At 35.9% G+C, this 16,498-nt stretch overlaps 2 protein-coding genes across 2 annotated transcripts in view; both read left to right on the forward strand.

Moving 5' to 3' along the window:
* The first annotated feature begins 694 nt into the window (after positions 1–694).
* LOC126370606 (homeobox protein aristaless-like) overlaps positions 695–16,498 on the forward strand; it is a 66,574-nt gene continuing 50,770 nt past the window's right edge. Inside the window, exon 1 of the mRNA XM_050015570.1 lies at positions 695–1,410. Within this exon, the coding sequence (XP_049871527.1) occupies positions 1,185–1,410 (226 nt within the window). The 5' untranslated portion in view covers positions 695–1,184. The remainder of the gene's footprint in view (positions 1,411–16,498) is intronic.
* Positions 1,185–16,498, forward strand: part of LOC126367452 (homeobox protein aristaless-like) — a 64,624-nt gene continuing 49,310 nt past the window's right edge. The window contains exon 1 of the mRNA XM_050010964.1: positions 1,185–1,410. Coding sequence (XP_049866921.1) covers positions 1,185–1,410 — 226 coding nt within the window. The remainder of the gene's footprint in view (positions 1,411–16,498) is intronic.

The raw sequence follows: 16,498 nt of genomic DNA on the forward strand, positions 1-16,498 counted from the left end.
CATTGATATGTCCCGCTGAATAGGAAGCGAGAAATGACGATTTGACTCTAACTGTAGATTGAGTGGAAAGTTGTCAAAGAAAATAATAAAAAAAATAATAAGTCAATGTTCAAAGAGACGGCAATTTGAATTGTTATTAGATATTGTCAGGAATTTATTCAGTGCTCCTTTTGTAGATTAAAACCGGTATGTAATAATTGTGTAAAATCGAATTCTTGATATAGATATGTAGATAGTTATTATAATGAAAAGGAAATATCTCCACTCAATAAATTCAGTTGTAGCCGTGAGCGAGGCGAGGATTGAGCCCTAACTAGAATTTATAACCAGTCGGACTGCAGGCATCGCTACTAGACACTCGCCAACAAACAATGCAATCCAATCAACGCGAATGCCAATAAAACCTATAACCACATACTTTTTGTTTTAATAAAAGATCAAACATCTCTTGTTTGAACTACATAAGTATAGAGAATTAACGGAAAAACCTAAACGTGGCTGACACTCGTCGGTCCCGTATCAATAAAGGCAATTACAGCTCATTAAAACAAATCGATCGTGTGAAAAAGTCGCGCAATTGAAGTAATTGTCGATTAAAAAGTTGCAGTACAAATGTTTATAGCGGAGGTAATGGGAGGGCGCTTGGCCCCGCCTCGGAGGCGTGTGGGAGGGCCGCGAGAGTGCGAGCGCAAGAGGGAACGGCACCAGTCGCCCTCGCTAGCGCGGACCCGGCGCGCGTACCACCACCGCCATTCTCGCCAATATTCGCAACTCCCGCCGGCTTCACACAAATTCGCAACACCGGCATCTCAAACCAGCTACTCTAAGAAAAACACTACTCTACCTTTCCTCTAACCCATTCATTTTCGAACAAAAGTGACATTAGTGATCGAATGACTGTGCAAAATAATTGCGACAAATGGATAATTAGTGCTGCCTGGGAAAAACTAACAAAGAAAAGTCTAGCAACAAATGGAAATTACCACCGTGAAAACGATAAAATTCAATAATTTAATCTATTTCGTAATATGCAATGAAGAATTTTGCGAATCGTAACCAGTGATAACAGATAACTCCAGTGTGCACAACATTCCAAAATGATTTCCAATGTGTGACTAAAATGTCAAAGAACGAAAGTGGGGATTTTCGAATTTTGAAGAAAGTCAGTGTTGCCAACTTTGAAGATGGACTTGACGACTCGCCGGCCGGAGCTGGAGGGAACGGAACCTTTGCCGATGGGGGGTATGAACGGTGCGGAGTGTAGGGAGATAGTGAATGGGGACCCGGCGTGTGACGTCACAGCAGTGACAGGGGAAGTGCCCGTGAGGAAGACGACATCCTTCACCATCAGGAATTTGGTTGGCGGAGAGGACGATGGACCGGCCGACGGGACCGCGACCGCGAATGATGGTGAGTCCGCGAACTTATTGCAATTGCAATTTTAAATGCTTTTGTTATATTAGTCAAAATCGTTTCAAAACCCATTTGGGCTAAAAGATACTGGCCATACTGGCCAAGAATATCCAGTCTTTGCATGATAGAACGTAAATACCAATTTGTGCTCCCTGTTATAAAACCTAGCTGCCAGAATTATCAGTTTTATACGAAAATAACAAAAGGTAAAATCACAGAACAGAGAAGATCGATTTTTGTTTTGTTTATTTGAAAACTCTGACGACGTCATCAGAAGAATTTGGCGCGTACTTACTTAATACCACTGGATGGCAAAGCATCCGAATTGTTCAATTGAATAAAACGTCGTCGAAAAGTCGACGATTTCTGTTCTGTGTCAGTGATTATAATTCCATATATACCTGGTAATTCTGACAGTGGATGAATTTCGATTTGCAATGAGGTAAGGTTTATAATATGTCATCCGAATATAATAATTACATGCACGGTTGCGAAGAAAACATCTTAAAAGTGTTCCATGGTGTTTATCATCCTACGTAGGAGTCACCTCGAAGGAGTGACTCTCTTGTTAACACTTTCATGGAGATCGACCACCGGTCATTGACCTTACATTTATAATAGAATGACATTTGGGATCGGAACGTCGCCTGAAGCCGTTGTGTCCGTTAATGTGTTAACATTACGTTATCTTACACTGCAAATGTTGTGTGCACCTTTTGGTTCATGTAACAGTTCAATTTCTTATATACTTAATTTTTATTTTATTATATATATTTTAAGCTGTTGGTGTACCTTTTATAAATAAATAAATAAAATAAACATTAATACAATTCAGGTAACGCAACCACGGTCGCGCCACCAACAAAATGTATGCATTTGTGTATTTGTGCAACCAACAAGGCACCTGGGGGGTTAAAAAGGTCACATTAAAGCAATTCATCTGAAAAGCAATATTGCTATTTGATATTTGATTGCATTGCGCACTTACTTTTATGATGATGATGATGATGATGCAAATGTCAAACTGCAATAACGCTTTTTAGACGAATTGCTTTGATGTGGCCTTTTTACCTCCCAGGTGTCAATCTGTCAACAACATATTTTTTTTGGAGTTCTTTCCACGGTGTCCTAGTGAGATATAGTCCTAACGAAGTTCCAATTGACCACCAATTATAACCTATATAAACCACCCAATAAAACAACGGTCATTACGTCCAAACATAAAGAAATCAAACACAAAATAAGTAAAATACGTACAATTAGCGGTGATATAATAATCACTCGCGCTTGCGAATAGCACAGATTTTATTGAGTTTTTACGACGCGCATCGGCTATTATGTTCATAAACATACCTACAAAGTTGTGGCGATTAAGTTCATTTACTCTATACCATCAATTAGACAGCTATAAAGTATTACGTCTAACTTCAAGAGAAATAAAGGTATTAGCTTCAATTTTATGGTCATCTTGGGTTCTTTTTCCTTATGCTCGAATACCTAATACGACTATAAAAATTTATATATTTTATGGAGGTGGCAGTTTTATTTGCAACTAATTTTTACTCATGGTTTCACTTCCATGGTTTATCTCAAATGAAAGAGCTGCCACTATCTTTTTCCCTCTTGTGGGTTATGACATCAATGACCTCATCAGTCCTGGTGCCTTGCTATTAAGCTGCCAACGGCTCCTGACATGGTTCTGTAAGTACCCAACATACATACTTACTTAGGCAAATAGTACTCCTAAGTATAGATCATCTTACTTTCGGAACGTCGGGTAACATTTTTTGCAATAATTATCTTCTTTCTATAAAGAAGACTTCATCTTCTAGTTTCTTTCTTTTTTGTATGCCAGAAAGAATATTTGTATTCTATTCGGAATATTTTAACGGCCAGTAGCACACATCATAGCACCTTTTGAAATGAATCAATGAAACCTCTCTTAAGTTTCCCCCCTCTTTCCCCCTCTTTCGCCCTTTTACGCCCTTTTTCGCCCCTTCCGTACCAGGCATCGTGACGTCACGCGCCCTAACAAGACGCTTCCGGGGGTAGATTGCACCAACAAACATGAGTAATTGGATACAATGATTATAAAGACGCAATCCTTGAGTACATGAGTGAATCTTCTTCGTCACATACAGGGTGTTAAGAATGATGCTGCTCATGTTTCTGAGTCAATATCGAGCAGAATTTTCCGTCAGAAAATTGAGTCTTTTTAATCATTTTCCATTATATTCTTTTACGATGGGAAATCACCCCTCAGTATATACCTATTCGGTCCGATATCACTAATACCCTGTATACGGTGAGATCTTAATGGTACGAGAACAGTAACGGCGCACATAAATATTGTTGCAAACACGTTATTGACGCGCGATCGTAGAGGAAGTAATGTTGCCATTTTATAAAATAAAATAATACCATATTTGTTGGATGTTGCCAACATACATATAAATATAAACGAAGCCTAAAGAAGTTGACTGAAATGGTGTCAAATGAAAAAGTGCTGGAAAGAGTTGAAGAAAAGAGAACCATATTGAAGACTATAGAGAACCGGAGAGGAAATATGATTGGCCACCTGATACGACACGATTCATTTATAACAAACATTATAGAAGGAAAAATTGAAGGGAAGAGAGGAAGGGGTAGACCTAGGATAACATTTATGAAACAAATAAAAGAGAAGGTGCAGGTCGTGTCGTATCTGGAGGTGAAGGTTTTGGCGGGAAGAAGAGAGGAATGGCGGTTACTCCACCGACAAGAGCGCAGCTCTTAAATAGAGAGAGAGAGAAAGAAGTTGGTGGAATCTGAACCCTGAAGAACCTGACATTAACTACTTTCCCGGACAAATAGGGAGCGCTAAGGGCTCTCACCAGGTATAAAATTTAGGACAACAAGCCTGCGAGTGACCAGATGGGCAATCATCGACCACGCCGTCGTCGGGGTGGGTATCCGGGTCCTTCAAGTATTTAGAAGCGATGATGAAGTAATAGATCATCAGCTGCTGAAAAGGTTTAATACTTAGATACACGAACAAGCGTAAACAGTCTTGATACTTAGGGTTGATACTTGATACTTGATACTGTATACCTTACAAAGTCAGAGTTTTAAATAGTTTGGAAGGCATCCCGGGATTCTCAATGTGGTTGATAGTAGATATTCCTCGAATGGCATTCATTACTTTCAAGTTTATAACATAAAACTCACTAACGGCTTCCGTGGTCCAGTGGTAAAGAGTTGGGCTCACGATCTGGAGGTCCCAGGTTGGAATCCCGGTGGGGTAATACCACAAAAATCACTTTGTGATCTTTGTGAGCCCTGGTTTGGTTAGGACATTGCAGGTTGATCACCCCTAACTTAACCTACAGTTTGTTAACTTCAGTCGTACACTAAACTACTATCGTATTCAATGTGCTAAATACGTCCTCAGGCAAAAACCTACCTTTATGCAACTCACCATAATTCAGTTATACCGTAAGAACCCACTATAATGGTTCAAATTCCGGTTCTAAGTATATTATTATATGACTGTTACCACTGATGATATCTGCGCCAATCGATATTTCTAAGTAATTATGAGTGCCCCTTTATAATTAATAGTTGATTATTTTTTTATTCGATGTTGTGGTGATATTTGAATATTGGTAAGGCCTAGTGGAAACCGCAAAGATCAACTACCTATGTATTTATAAATTAAAAGGTATAAAAATAATCTTGTTGATATTTATTGATTAATATCTAGTTATTAAATGATTTAATACTACATTCGTAAACGCAAAGATTTTTTCAATAAATTCTTCAAAGGAATATTCTTAATATTAAATATACGTACACTAAACTCACGCCTATTTCCCACCTGGGTAAGCAGAGATTATGGAATTCCATTTGCTTCGATCCTGACACATTTCTCTTGCTTCCTCCACTTTCATCAACCATTTCATACACGACGTTTCATATACATTCAGAGTAGATTGTACTGAACCTTTTCCAAGGGCATCTTCAATGTGGTCAATGTCTTGTCTAGGTCTTCCTGCGCCAACCTTCGCTTTATGTCTTTTTTAGATTATTTTCAGTTCCATACATTTGTAAAGGAAAATTCCACTTGAAATCAACTCAGAATCATGGTCTGAATCACTCCGCAAAGTTTTTGTTACGATGTCACTAACACCTGTATAGGTATATAGAAGTAAGTAAACGCATTTATAAATATAAGTGACGTGTACGATATACGTACTAGTAGTGTTCTAAAACACAACGTTCGTGACCGCATAACAAAACAAGAATGCAATTTAGAATTACTCATATACGCGTACATAAAACAATAAATTACGTCTAAAATTTACACCATATTTCTATGCATTCTATTTAGTGTTGCCAGTAAAAACGCTACAGTCATCCGAGTCATTACTTTCACCCTACACCAGCTGTTTTAGCGGCTGTTTAGCAATTCTGCCTTCGCTTCGTTTACAGCCTAGCGCCTTACGCGCTTTTTGCAAAATAACCACTAAAGGCAATGTATCCTGCGTTATTACAAGCTAATTAATATACGGAATTTGTACGGCCACAATGCTCACATATACGGAAGGCAGGTGTTTTCGACGAAGCGATAAAAATTTAAATTTTTCAATAGTAGTACCTATAGGTATACCTAGTGTGAGTGATCTTGGGTTTGCAAATAATTTTGAACTTTTGTGGCGTTCATCAACTTTCTTTAGACTAATGTTTTTTCTTTTGTTTTTATTGCATTTATACTTGGTCGAAAAAGATCGCAACATTCTGATTCGGATACTCACTCGTCTTTATTTGACACGAGTTGCGAGTTTAAATCCGGTCTGAGTCAGAATTTTTCGATATTTTCCCTTCATTTCTTCGTTAGCTCATGTGAAGCGTGCATGCTCAACAATTGGACTACTAGCCCAATTCGGAATATAGTCATAAACGTCTGTCATTTGTTATTATGTTGTTTTTTGATGAGTTTCTTAACAATACCAGATTCTACATTTTCATTCATGCATAGGAATACAATGATTCTACGACATACAACCTCGCCCGAAGCTTTAGTGGTTTAATTTCTTTGCTTTATTTTTTAATTTAATTTATTTTTATTACTCCAATGCACTTAAGTATTATTTAAAGTTCATAGTAATAACGTTCGATAATTAGTTGCACCTTGCTCTCTAGTTTTATTTTACATTCTCGATTCATTTCCCCTTGCAATCCTGATGGTAATTTATGCAGCTAACATACTACCTATATTTTTCTACAAAAACTACAAGTTTTAATTTTCATTACCATCGCTAATTATGATTATAACAATTCGAAACATCTGCTTCGTGCATACAAATCTACTAAGTCATTACCACATTTTGATTGCATTCCCTTGTGCATAATTATTATCCCTAAAGCTGTTTTAAGCATAAACATTAGAACCTATTATGGCAATATCATTACTCGTCCTGTATGATAATCTATACTTGTAAATTTTCATTACAAGTAGAAAGTTGATCCATCAATCGACCAAAATAACTAGACCCTCAAATCCACTAGTTTATTTTAAAATTCAAATTCACGGTAATGGGTTTTGAAGCTCTTTTTAAAATGGGCGGATAATCGAACTATTACATGAAAAAAATTGCAAGTGTGAAAGCTCGTTTGGATAGTTGTATAATTACAATACGAAATGATGATATTGATAGCGTGTAAGAATATAATTTAGTATTTAAAGACTCTATTTAATGTGGTGTGATGAGTACTTTAATCATAAAGGAAATAATTTCCTGCTCTGGCCATGTATGGACAGGATATTATGATTATCCAAAGTATCTAAATAATTGTACGAAGTGGGTAAGCTAAAAAAGCTACTTAAAGATTGTAATAAGTTAATAACTTTCGTAATAATAATTCCAATCAATATAAATTAATTATATTAAATAATGTTGATTCATCTTCCTTACAATTACGTCATAAGTACCTACGTAATTACAAATAATTATTGTTTTTATCATGGTCTGTGTCGATCAATATGAGCTTTCATATTAAGTCTTTGTTCATATACAAGATAATCTGTCTTTAGGTACTAATTTTGCGGCTATATACGAAGACGAATGAATTAAAAGGCAAGACGTTTACGTTTCTCAAAAACAATATAGATGGCGCTGTATTTTCCTTCGTTTAACCTTCTAATTTCATGTATAACATAATGTATCTTTTATCTTTGTTTTTGGGTATTAGTGATGACCCTTGGTATTACCTACACCCAGGCACAACACATCTTCCATCCATCATTATTCTAATCAAAAAGAGAAGCTATATAGGTAGCTACATAATTCTATACATAATGTGATCCGAATATCAAGCAACGATTATTTTTATATATTATGCTTCTGGCATTACATTTTATTTTGGAATAATTATTTACTAAGTATAATGAGAAAATGGGTAATTATCACTTTAAAGCTGTACAACGCCATCTATATTGTTTTTCGTGAACGTAATCAATAGAACCTTTTAATGATTAATTTGTAAAGCTTTTAGAGAGAAAACATGGTTATAATTTAATTTAGTCTGTGTAATAATGTACGACTTTACAGCTGTAAAGTCCCTCATTGGTTCGGACTTCTTTATAACGTACATTATTACACAGACTAAATTAAATTATAACGTGTTTTCTCCCTAAAAGCTTTACAAATTAATCATTCAAAGGTTCTATTGATTCACAGTGAACTTCATAATAAAACTGGTCGCATACCTCACAAGCAGTAAAACTTAGTTAAAAAATCTCGTAACTGTCACCAAACAATTTACTATCAAAAACTATGTTGAAAATTCCAAGCATTTGTTACGAACTGACGAAATTAAAAACAAAAAATAAAACAAATCTTACTTCTAAATAAAGTGCAGATAACTTTACAAATGACTTATGTTTTTGGAATTTCAAATGAAGGCTTTATAAAAATAAAATCGTCTTTAGGGACCACACCTTTAAGTGTCAGAATTGAGGGTCCCATTATGCTAAAAAGTCCGAGGGTGATATGGATATAAAAGGATGGAAAAGTGAGAGTTATCACGGGGACGCATTAGGGCGCACGCGCGGCCCCACCGACGAGAAAAAATAATAAAAGGCTCTGGAAACGTTTTGTATGGAGCCTCGTAAAAATAATGCCGTCTAGCTGAGGCGACTCCTGTCTGTTTTACTATGCGCAGATAAGGCGCAGGAGAGTGCTTTGAAAGTGGTGACACAGCTAAGGCTTTAAATACTATTCCTGTTGTTAAGCTCAATGCACACAGAACATACAAAGCCGGTATCAACCGGTACACAAACTCGAATAATACAAAACGTAAACTCGACTCTAGCTTATTTCGTGGAAAAAATAATAAAATAATGATGTATCTAATTGAGTTTATTAGTATGATTGTAAAACTTATAAATATACATGCTTACATAAATAAAGCATCACGCCCGAATCCCCGAAGGGGTAGGCAGATGTGTATAGTATACCTACACTCCCCACTCCTCGCCAGCTATGTTTAAGTCCCATGTAATAGGGCATAATCCTTTTGCCATTAACCGGGCAGCAAAGGATTGGTTTCCAGGAGGAAACCACGTGATATAAATTGATCTAAACATGAATCAAACATGATCAAACTTACAAAGACAAATTCAATGGTTCAGATCCCGAGCTGTTATATTTTTGAAAAAAATATAATATATGTTTTGCTAAGAAGATACAATTTGCACATAAAAGCGAGTTAAAACAAAGCTTATGATGGATTTAAACCAACGCGCAACGTACAGAAAAGAAGTTATAGTATCACTGCGAGCGGCATTAAAATACTTATACAGTTTTTCAAATATTTAGTTTATAAAATGTGCATATTAGACACTATTAAGATTAAGACGCGAAGAAAAGACATAACAGAAGAGAAATAGAGGAAAATCAAGAAGTTCTTTCATGAAACAAATTATACGCAGAGAAAGCAAACGCCGTGCCTACAAAATATGTAGCTCAGAATAGAGATCACATGGATTGTCTATCTTATGACACGTCGAAAACTAAAATAATGTAGGTCCTATAGATTCTTAGTTCGATGTTTAAACTCGCTTATGTGACGTTCCCAAAGTGGATGTTTTAAATACTCTTTAATAGTAAGGACACTGGCCGCTTCTTTTTTCAAATAGTTCTTTGTTGTACTATTATCCTGCGCCTTTTTACTGCTGAGAATGTTCCAAAGTGGGGAAAAGTGGGTTCCCGGGAACGACATTTTACTGTATGTATCTAATATCGTGTGAGTGTGTGATCCGCTAAGCCGCTGCAACTCACGGCGCGCAGTTCCGGCAATTTGACGGACAAGATGTTACATTAACAGATAACGAAAAATAAAATAAAACAAACAGCTCCGGGGGTAATTTGCTAGCTAATGGCCTGTCTTATCTTCCTAATTAAAATGCGATTTGGCACACGGGCGTTCTTGCATTATTGTTATTATTGTCACTCTGCTCCGATCTTTATCTCAACGATTCTAGGTATGTTTTCCTGCAAGTGACAGCTAATGAGTCCCCTAGGTACAATTAAAGGTAATATAACATTAGTGATTGCGTAGTCTTTGGCCACCTACTTCTGTTGATAAGATCCGTGTAATAATTACAATTTGCTTAATGACGTAAGTTGGTTGTGAACTTAAAACAATTACGTTTGCTTGAAGCTTAATGTAGTGAAATGCTGTATTTAGGTTCACTGTTATATAAGTATTTTATTTTATATGTGTCACACACTTCGCTTCAGTTATTTTTCCACAACGGCAAACATAGAAAAACATCAGACCTCAGATCTGTAATACTATATGATTCATTATGCAGATTCAATGAAAAATAATAATGAAAAAGTTATTTATTTCACAAATAGGTACAATCATTGCCAAGTGTAGCGGCCTTCTGTCAATACAATAACAAAGTGACAAACATGAATCTAATGCATAAATTATCATAAAAAAATATAAAACGACAGTTGTCTGTTCACACAAACATCCAATTAATCTACCATCACTGACCATCAGGTCACCATCCGTCAGAAATCTGTCACCCCCTAATATCCATGGAGAAGGCTATAATAAAAATCAATTTGTGTATCCACTAAACGCATGGCACCTCGAAATTTTACCCTTTTTGTGTCGTTACGTGGCACCTATGCCATGGGGCTTAACCATGGGATTCACAGAGGGTCAGACACCTACGGCAATCGCGGTGTTTATATACAGGTCGTGTTTAGTCAATAAATGAAAAGACAGTGTTCTCATGCTATTTGTCATTCCGATCATTAGTCTTTCGACCCCGGGGTAGTCTGGGAAGCTGATAACGCATTTCTGAATTCTTTTTCTATCGTGTCATGTCGTGTGCGTCGTGTCGTGTCGTGTAGTCGAGTGTTTGTGTCGTGGAGTCAATCATGGTGTCTTACATCAGTATTTATTAGTTTTAACAAACTTTTGTAAATTTCTTGCAAAGACCGCACGGTAGGCGGTAAGTCGATATTTTATTAAGGCTTCCACATCACACTTATATTAAACTTTCCAACTCTGCCACTGAGCCTTACAACTCTTTTATAACATTTGGGAACCCTTCACCGAAAAGGCTCCTTAATAATTAGTTTACCATTAAGCCACACACGGTGGGCAAATGCGCTTCTTTCGCTGGTGCCTCCAAATTACCTGGAAACTATCCTGTATTAAAAGTACATTAGTCGTCGATTACATGTGACGGTAACCGGTGACGATTAACCACTCTAGCTACTGTCACAGAATAAATAATAGCTGTAAAGTTACTGTGATCATTTTAGTGTGACTTGTAGATAAATGGATAGTGTTAACACGCACCTGAAAGCAGGCTGCGTTTGAGACACGTTTTTCAAACGCAACAATCGATAGTCTTTATCAATTTATTATTTTGAATATTGCATTTGACAAACGAATTGATAGTAGGGTAGTTTCCAACTAGTCAAATCAGTTACTTTGTACTTAGTCAAATTACGAAATTCCTATGAAATTTGTATGAAAAAGCAAACTGTAACACACTTACATTTTTTTATCCACTGGTTGCCTGGAAGAAATTGCTGCTTAGCAATAAGGCCGCCAGATTGTACTGTATCTATCATCATCTGTGTTAATTTGTTTTGTATGTTGTGTGCAATAAAGTATATTTGATTTGATTTTGATTAGATTTTTTATTAAAATTCATAAATAAGTTAAACAGAACGTTTTTTGTCACCTTTACATCTGTCTTTACTCAATCATAATGTCATAATTTATCTTTGACCTAGGAAACTACCCAATTGAATTAGTTCAGTGTCTTTTTGACACTACTTAGCTCTGACAAATGGTATAAATGAAGAGAAATGCCCGACGATTAGCAGTTGACAACCCTCGGTTAACGGCATAAAATCTATGAGGATTATGACATTGAGAAACGGCCCGATAACGAGTAGGTAGTGCTGAAGAAGAGAAAACATTGACGTGAAAACTTCAAACGGCGGGAAATGTCTGAAATAATCCAAATTAATTGATCGTTTTGAGAGTTCATATAATTGAAAGATATAGAGAGAATATAAGACTAAAGAATAATTGAAGTAATTAACAACAACAGTCTAGCTCCTGTATTCGTTTCAGTGCTGAATTTTAAATGAATGATTGTACTATTATAATGCATTATAGCACGCTTCGTGCATTGAACAAATTGGAATTTTCTTTTTACTTACTTTTTACTTATATGAGTCTATACATTTGAGAGGATATATATCAGAACGATTTTATAGCAGGATCGGTAAGATTTTAAAGGGGTGAAAATAAGGCCAGGCCACTCGCCGTAAAGAGACTCGCCGTAGCGAGGGTCACCGTTCGGAAAGTCGCTGTCAACGCAACAATTCGCCCAAAGGTTTTTGAAAGGTGGATTGGAAATGGCCATAGACAGGTTAATAAAAAATAAATACCAAACTTCGTTTCGCTTCGTTTTACACACTTAAAATGTAAGAGATAAGTACTCATATAGATGGACATTAATACCCAAACAATGAGAAGTAGAAAAATTAAACAATATCAAGCTGAATGCAAGCTGCAGAAAATGACATAAATCATCTAAAACAGAGTTAGGAGTGCTTGTTTATACTCTGCTACCTTTTATTGACCTCATTCCAGAGTTACTTTTGTTTTTTTAGTATTTCCAATAATGCTAAATATCGATCTTTTTTGAGGTTATGTACACGTTTTTAGTGTTTTGAATGTGTCAGATTTAGTCTCAGTCAGTTGTATTTTGAATTTGTCAGAAAATAAATTTAAAGCTCATGTGAAGCGCTTACTTTATATAAAGATTAATGATGATTACCTAAATAACAAAAATGTCTTGCATTAAATGTGTTCTTCTAGTTATTAAATAACTTGTAATGTATACCCTCATTGATTTAAAAAATGTGTTACTGTTGCAGTTTCTTGTCATTTCTTCTCCTCAGCCATAACACCTTGCTAAATGACGTAAATTCCAAAAAAAAATCATTGACCTTCAACAAGTTTTCTTCTTCATTGGGCCGCCCAGCTTTTGCACGCGTTACCGGCTCTACGCAACAAGTGGTAATATTATACCTACGTAGCATATACGTTCATCTTAAATGGATATATACCTATATAGTCTCACACAAGAATAACAATAAGCTCATTTTTCAAAGTTTTACTGTCATCCAAGTGACAGGGTAGGGGAAAATTGTTTAATTACTCAGAGTAAGAGTGGGCTGGTATTATTCAGTATTTGATTTACTTTTTCAGAATTTATACGGTTACGCTTCAAAGCCTGTGTTATATGCAGGTGGGAATCACAAGAAACCATGTCTTGCGTATCACGTAGCCATATTTGTCATACGTTTTACTTCTTGCGCGTAAGAAATTGACTAGTTATTTTCTTGTATTTATGATTGTATTTAAAGAATGTACCCCTATTTTCTTAATGTCCCGCGGGAATTATCGTATTTCCACGCCATTTTCGCGGCAATTTTTTATCAATATCAATTCCATCAATCAATTATTAGATACAAACAAACAATGCTAATTAAAAAGAGCTACTGAGCTAAAGAGCTACTGTAGACGAATTTTTAAATGATAAGTTTTAATTTTAATACACACTACCTCTCATCCCTTCAACGTTTCTGTGACCTACAGGGTCCATGTTATAGTTCCTATGCCTATGTAACACCCCATTGTTACATGGAATGCAATAAATAATTGAGAATTGAATAGAATTGAGATTTATCGTGTATCAGAATTTGAATTTTGAGTTTTACTTTATTGTTGTTTTGATTTAAATTGGGGAGTATCCTAGGTAAGGAATAAATTATGAAATTGTAATAAATAAAAACAGGTCCAAAACTGTCAAAAAACATTTTCTTTTTTTATTTAACTTATTTATGAATGAGTCCGACATTTTATCGCGTTTTCCTATGACGTCGAGAGTGTGCTTTTTCGTACAAATTCGTGTTTTGACGTTTAGAAAAAAGTAACTGATTTGACTAATTGACTAATATTCCCGCGTGAACAAACACTGGCCTCTTGTCATCATACGATTCATCAGTTCATGTTATAGGTATTTGTGTCGAAGGTTGTAAGCTATTTTCGGATAACTCGATACTCTGCCCAGTGGGGGAATACTATTTAGTTATTACGACATGTATTTTACAATCGACGTTCTAATTTTAAACTAAAAATGAACATTTTCATTTTAGAAATGTAACATAAAAGTACATACAAATCGTTACTTATCATTAGGCTCCACTTAGAAAACCGAATCATATTTTCTTCATAACACGTCTATCATACAAATCATAAATCGTTATGAATGAACAATGAATGGAGCAATCCAATTTATATGCTTACTGTATCTACAACGATCGACCACAAACTCATATCGTCGTTATACAAATAATACAGAGGTAAGCAATCGTAGGTACCTAATCGTTAGAAAATAATACGTAGGGTTGCCAGATTGGGGTTTTATTTTCACAATTTTAGGGAAAAGAAACTTGCTGGGGAAATAAGAACGATTAGTATTGTGATTTCTTTTTTCGACCTATCCAATTCCTGCGTTAATGATTTTGAAATTGACATAATACTTGAAGACTCCAGGGATATTTTGTTACGCTCGGTCAATGTACTTTGGTGGTCGTTTAATATTATAACGTAAAATCTTATTTTTTATATTTATTTACTTTAAATAACATTTTTTGAGAATGTTTTTGTATGAAATTCGAAAACATATGTGTGACAACCCTAAATACGTCATAAGGTCGTAAGACTAATGTTCGGTGAATAGCCACTAATGTCCAATAATGATTGTTATAACTATACTGAAAGTTTGGGCAATCAAGTTATTGGATTTCATAACTGTGATGTCTTTGTTAGACAGTGAACGATGGATGAACTTATAGAGAAAATAATAGAGCAGTAAAAGAAATGATGGCTTTCGAATTCTGACCCAACTAGATAAATAAATAAAATACTTTTTTGAGCAGCATGGACACAAGATAGACAGATAAGGACAGTAGATACATAAAGACACAACAGACGGTATTATAAGCCTTATAGTCAACTCTAGTGAGACACTTTTTACAAAACGTATTATTTTTATTTTTATTTTAGACGTGACTTATTGTAAGTTTGCCACAGATGGCATCGCCTACTTGATCAGACAAATGTAGAGCGCTGAAGGCACTCTCACCTCTCAAAATTAAAGACAACAGAGGGGTTAAAAAGGCCACATTACAAAGCGCATATTTCATATTGCAATATTGCTTTTTTAGATGAATTGCTTTGTTATGACCTTTTTAACCACTCTAGGCCTGAGTTTTGTTGCGTCTTTTTACAATTAGAATGCTTCGTTTCGTATTCTATTGAGTTTTGAAAAAGATCCGTAAGTACCTCAGTAAGCTTCTATCCTGTACCTACCTAGTTTCTGTAGCCTCTCATCTACTAAGTAATAGTTGAGTGAACTTTCCCAGAAGTTCCATAAACATACAGTGTTACACCGACCTGTGGTGCGTGCGTAGTAATCGGTTGATGAGGTAACAGCCTTATAATCGACCACGCCGGTCACCGCCGAATAATGGCTATATTTTCCCTTTATTTCAGCCTACAAATTGGGTTATTCCGTGAAGAAAAATTACTCAATTTGCTCGCGATTACCATGTAACTGCTAGTTAACTTTCCTACTTAAACAATTTCGCCTGAGCTTACAAGCAAGGCACAAATTGAGCACCTTCGTTTGAGCTGATTTTGTTAACTTCGGCTTCTCGAGCTTTGTAGAAAATGCGAACGCAAGATATACACCTGCTTATTATTTATTTCTGTAACGGCCTCTGTAGTCCAGTGGTTGAGCGTTGGACTCACGACCCGGAGGCTCAATTTATGATTCAAAATCACTTTGTGATCCCTAGTTAGGTTAGGACATTACAGGCTGATCATCTGATTGTCCGAAAGTAAGATGATCCGTGCTTCGGAAGGCACGTTAAGCCGTTGGTCCCAGTTACTATTCACTGATGTAAGTGAGTAATCGTTACATGAGCCACGCCAAGGGCCTTTGGCCACTCAATCATAAGCCTGACGCCAGGGTTGATGAGGCTGGTATTCCACCTCACAACCCACACGATAAAAAAAATTCTTTCTGTAAGCTAAGAAGTGATGTATTCAATCAATCAATCAATCAATAATACTTTATTGCACAACAACATATACAAAGGACATAAACATACGAATAAAACATAAGCACAATAGGCGGCCTTATTGCTAAACAGCAATTTCTGCCAGGCAACCTTAGGGTGAAAGAAGATTATTCATTGGAGCACGGGCTGGTGCAATAAACATATAATGATACATAACAAAAAAAAATATGAATAATAAACCCTATATATGTATTCCCAGATATTAAGTAGGTAATCACTACAATCTGCTTTCGAAATCGGCTGCAATAATTACCTGTATATTACAAACGAATTCGTGTCTCCAAATTCAGCCAACCTAAGTTTAACTGTATAAGAATTTTCACAGCGATTAAATACACATT

Source organism: Pectinophora gossypiella, chromosome 1, assembly GCF_024362695.1.
Source record: "Pectinophora gossypiella chromosome 1, ilPecGoss1.1, whole genome shotgun sequence".
In the NCBI taxonomy this organism is placed as follows: Eukaryota; Metazoa; Arthropoda; class Insecta; order Lepidoptera; family Gelechiidae; genus Pectinophora; species Pectinophora gossypiella.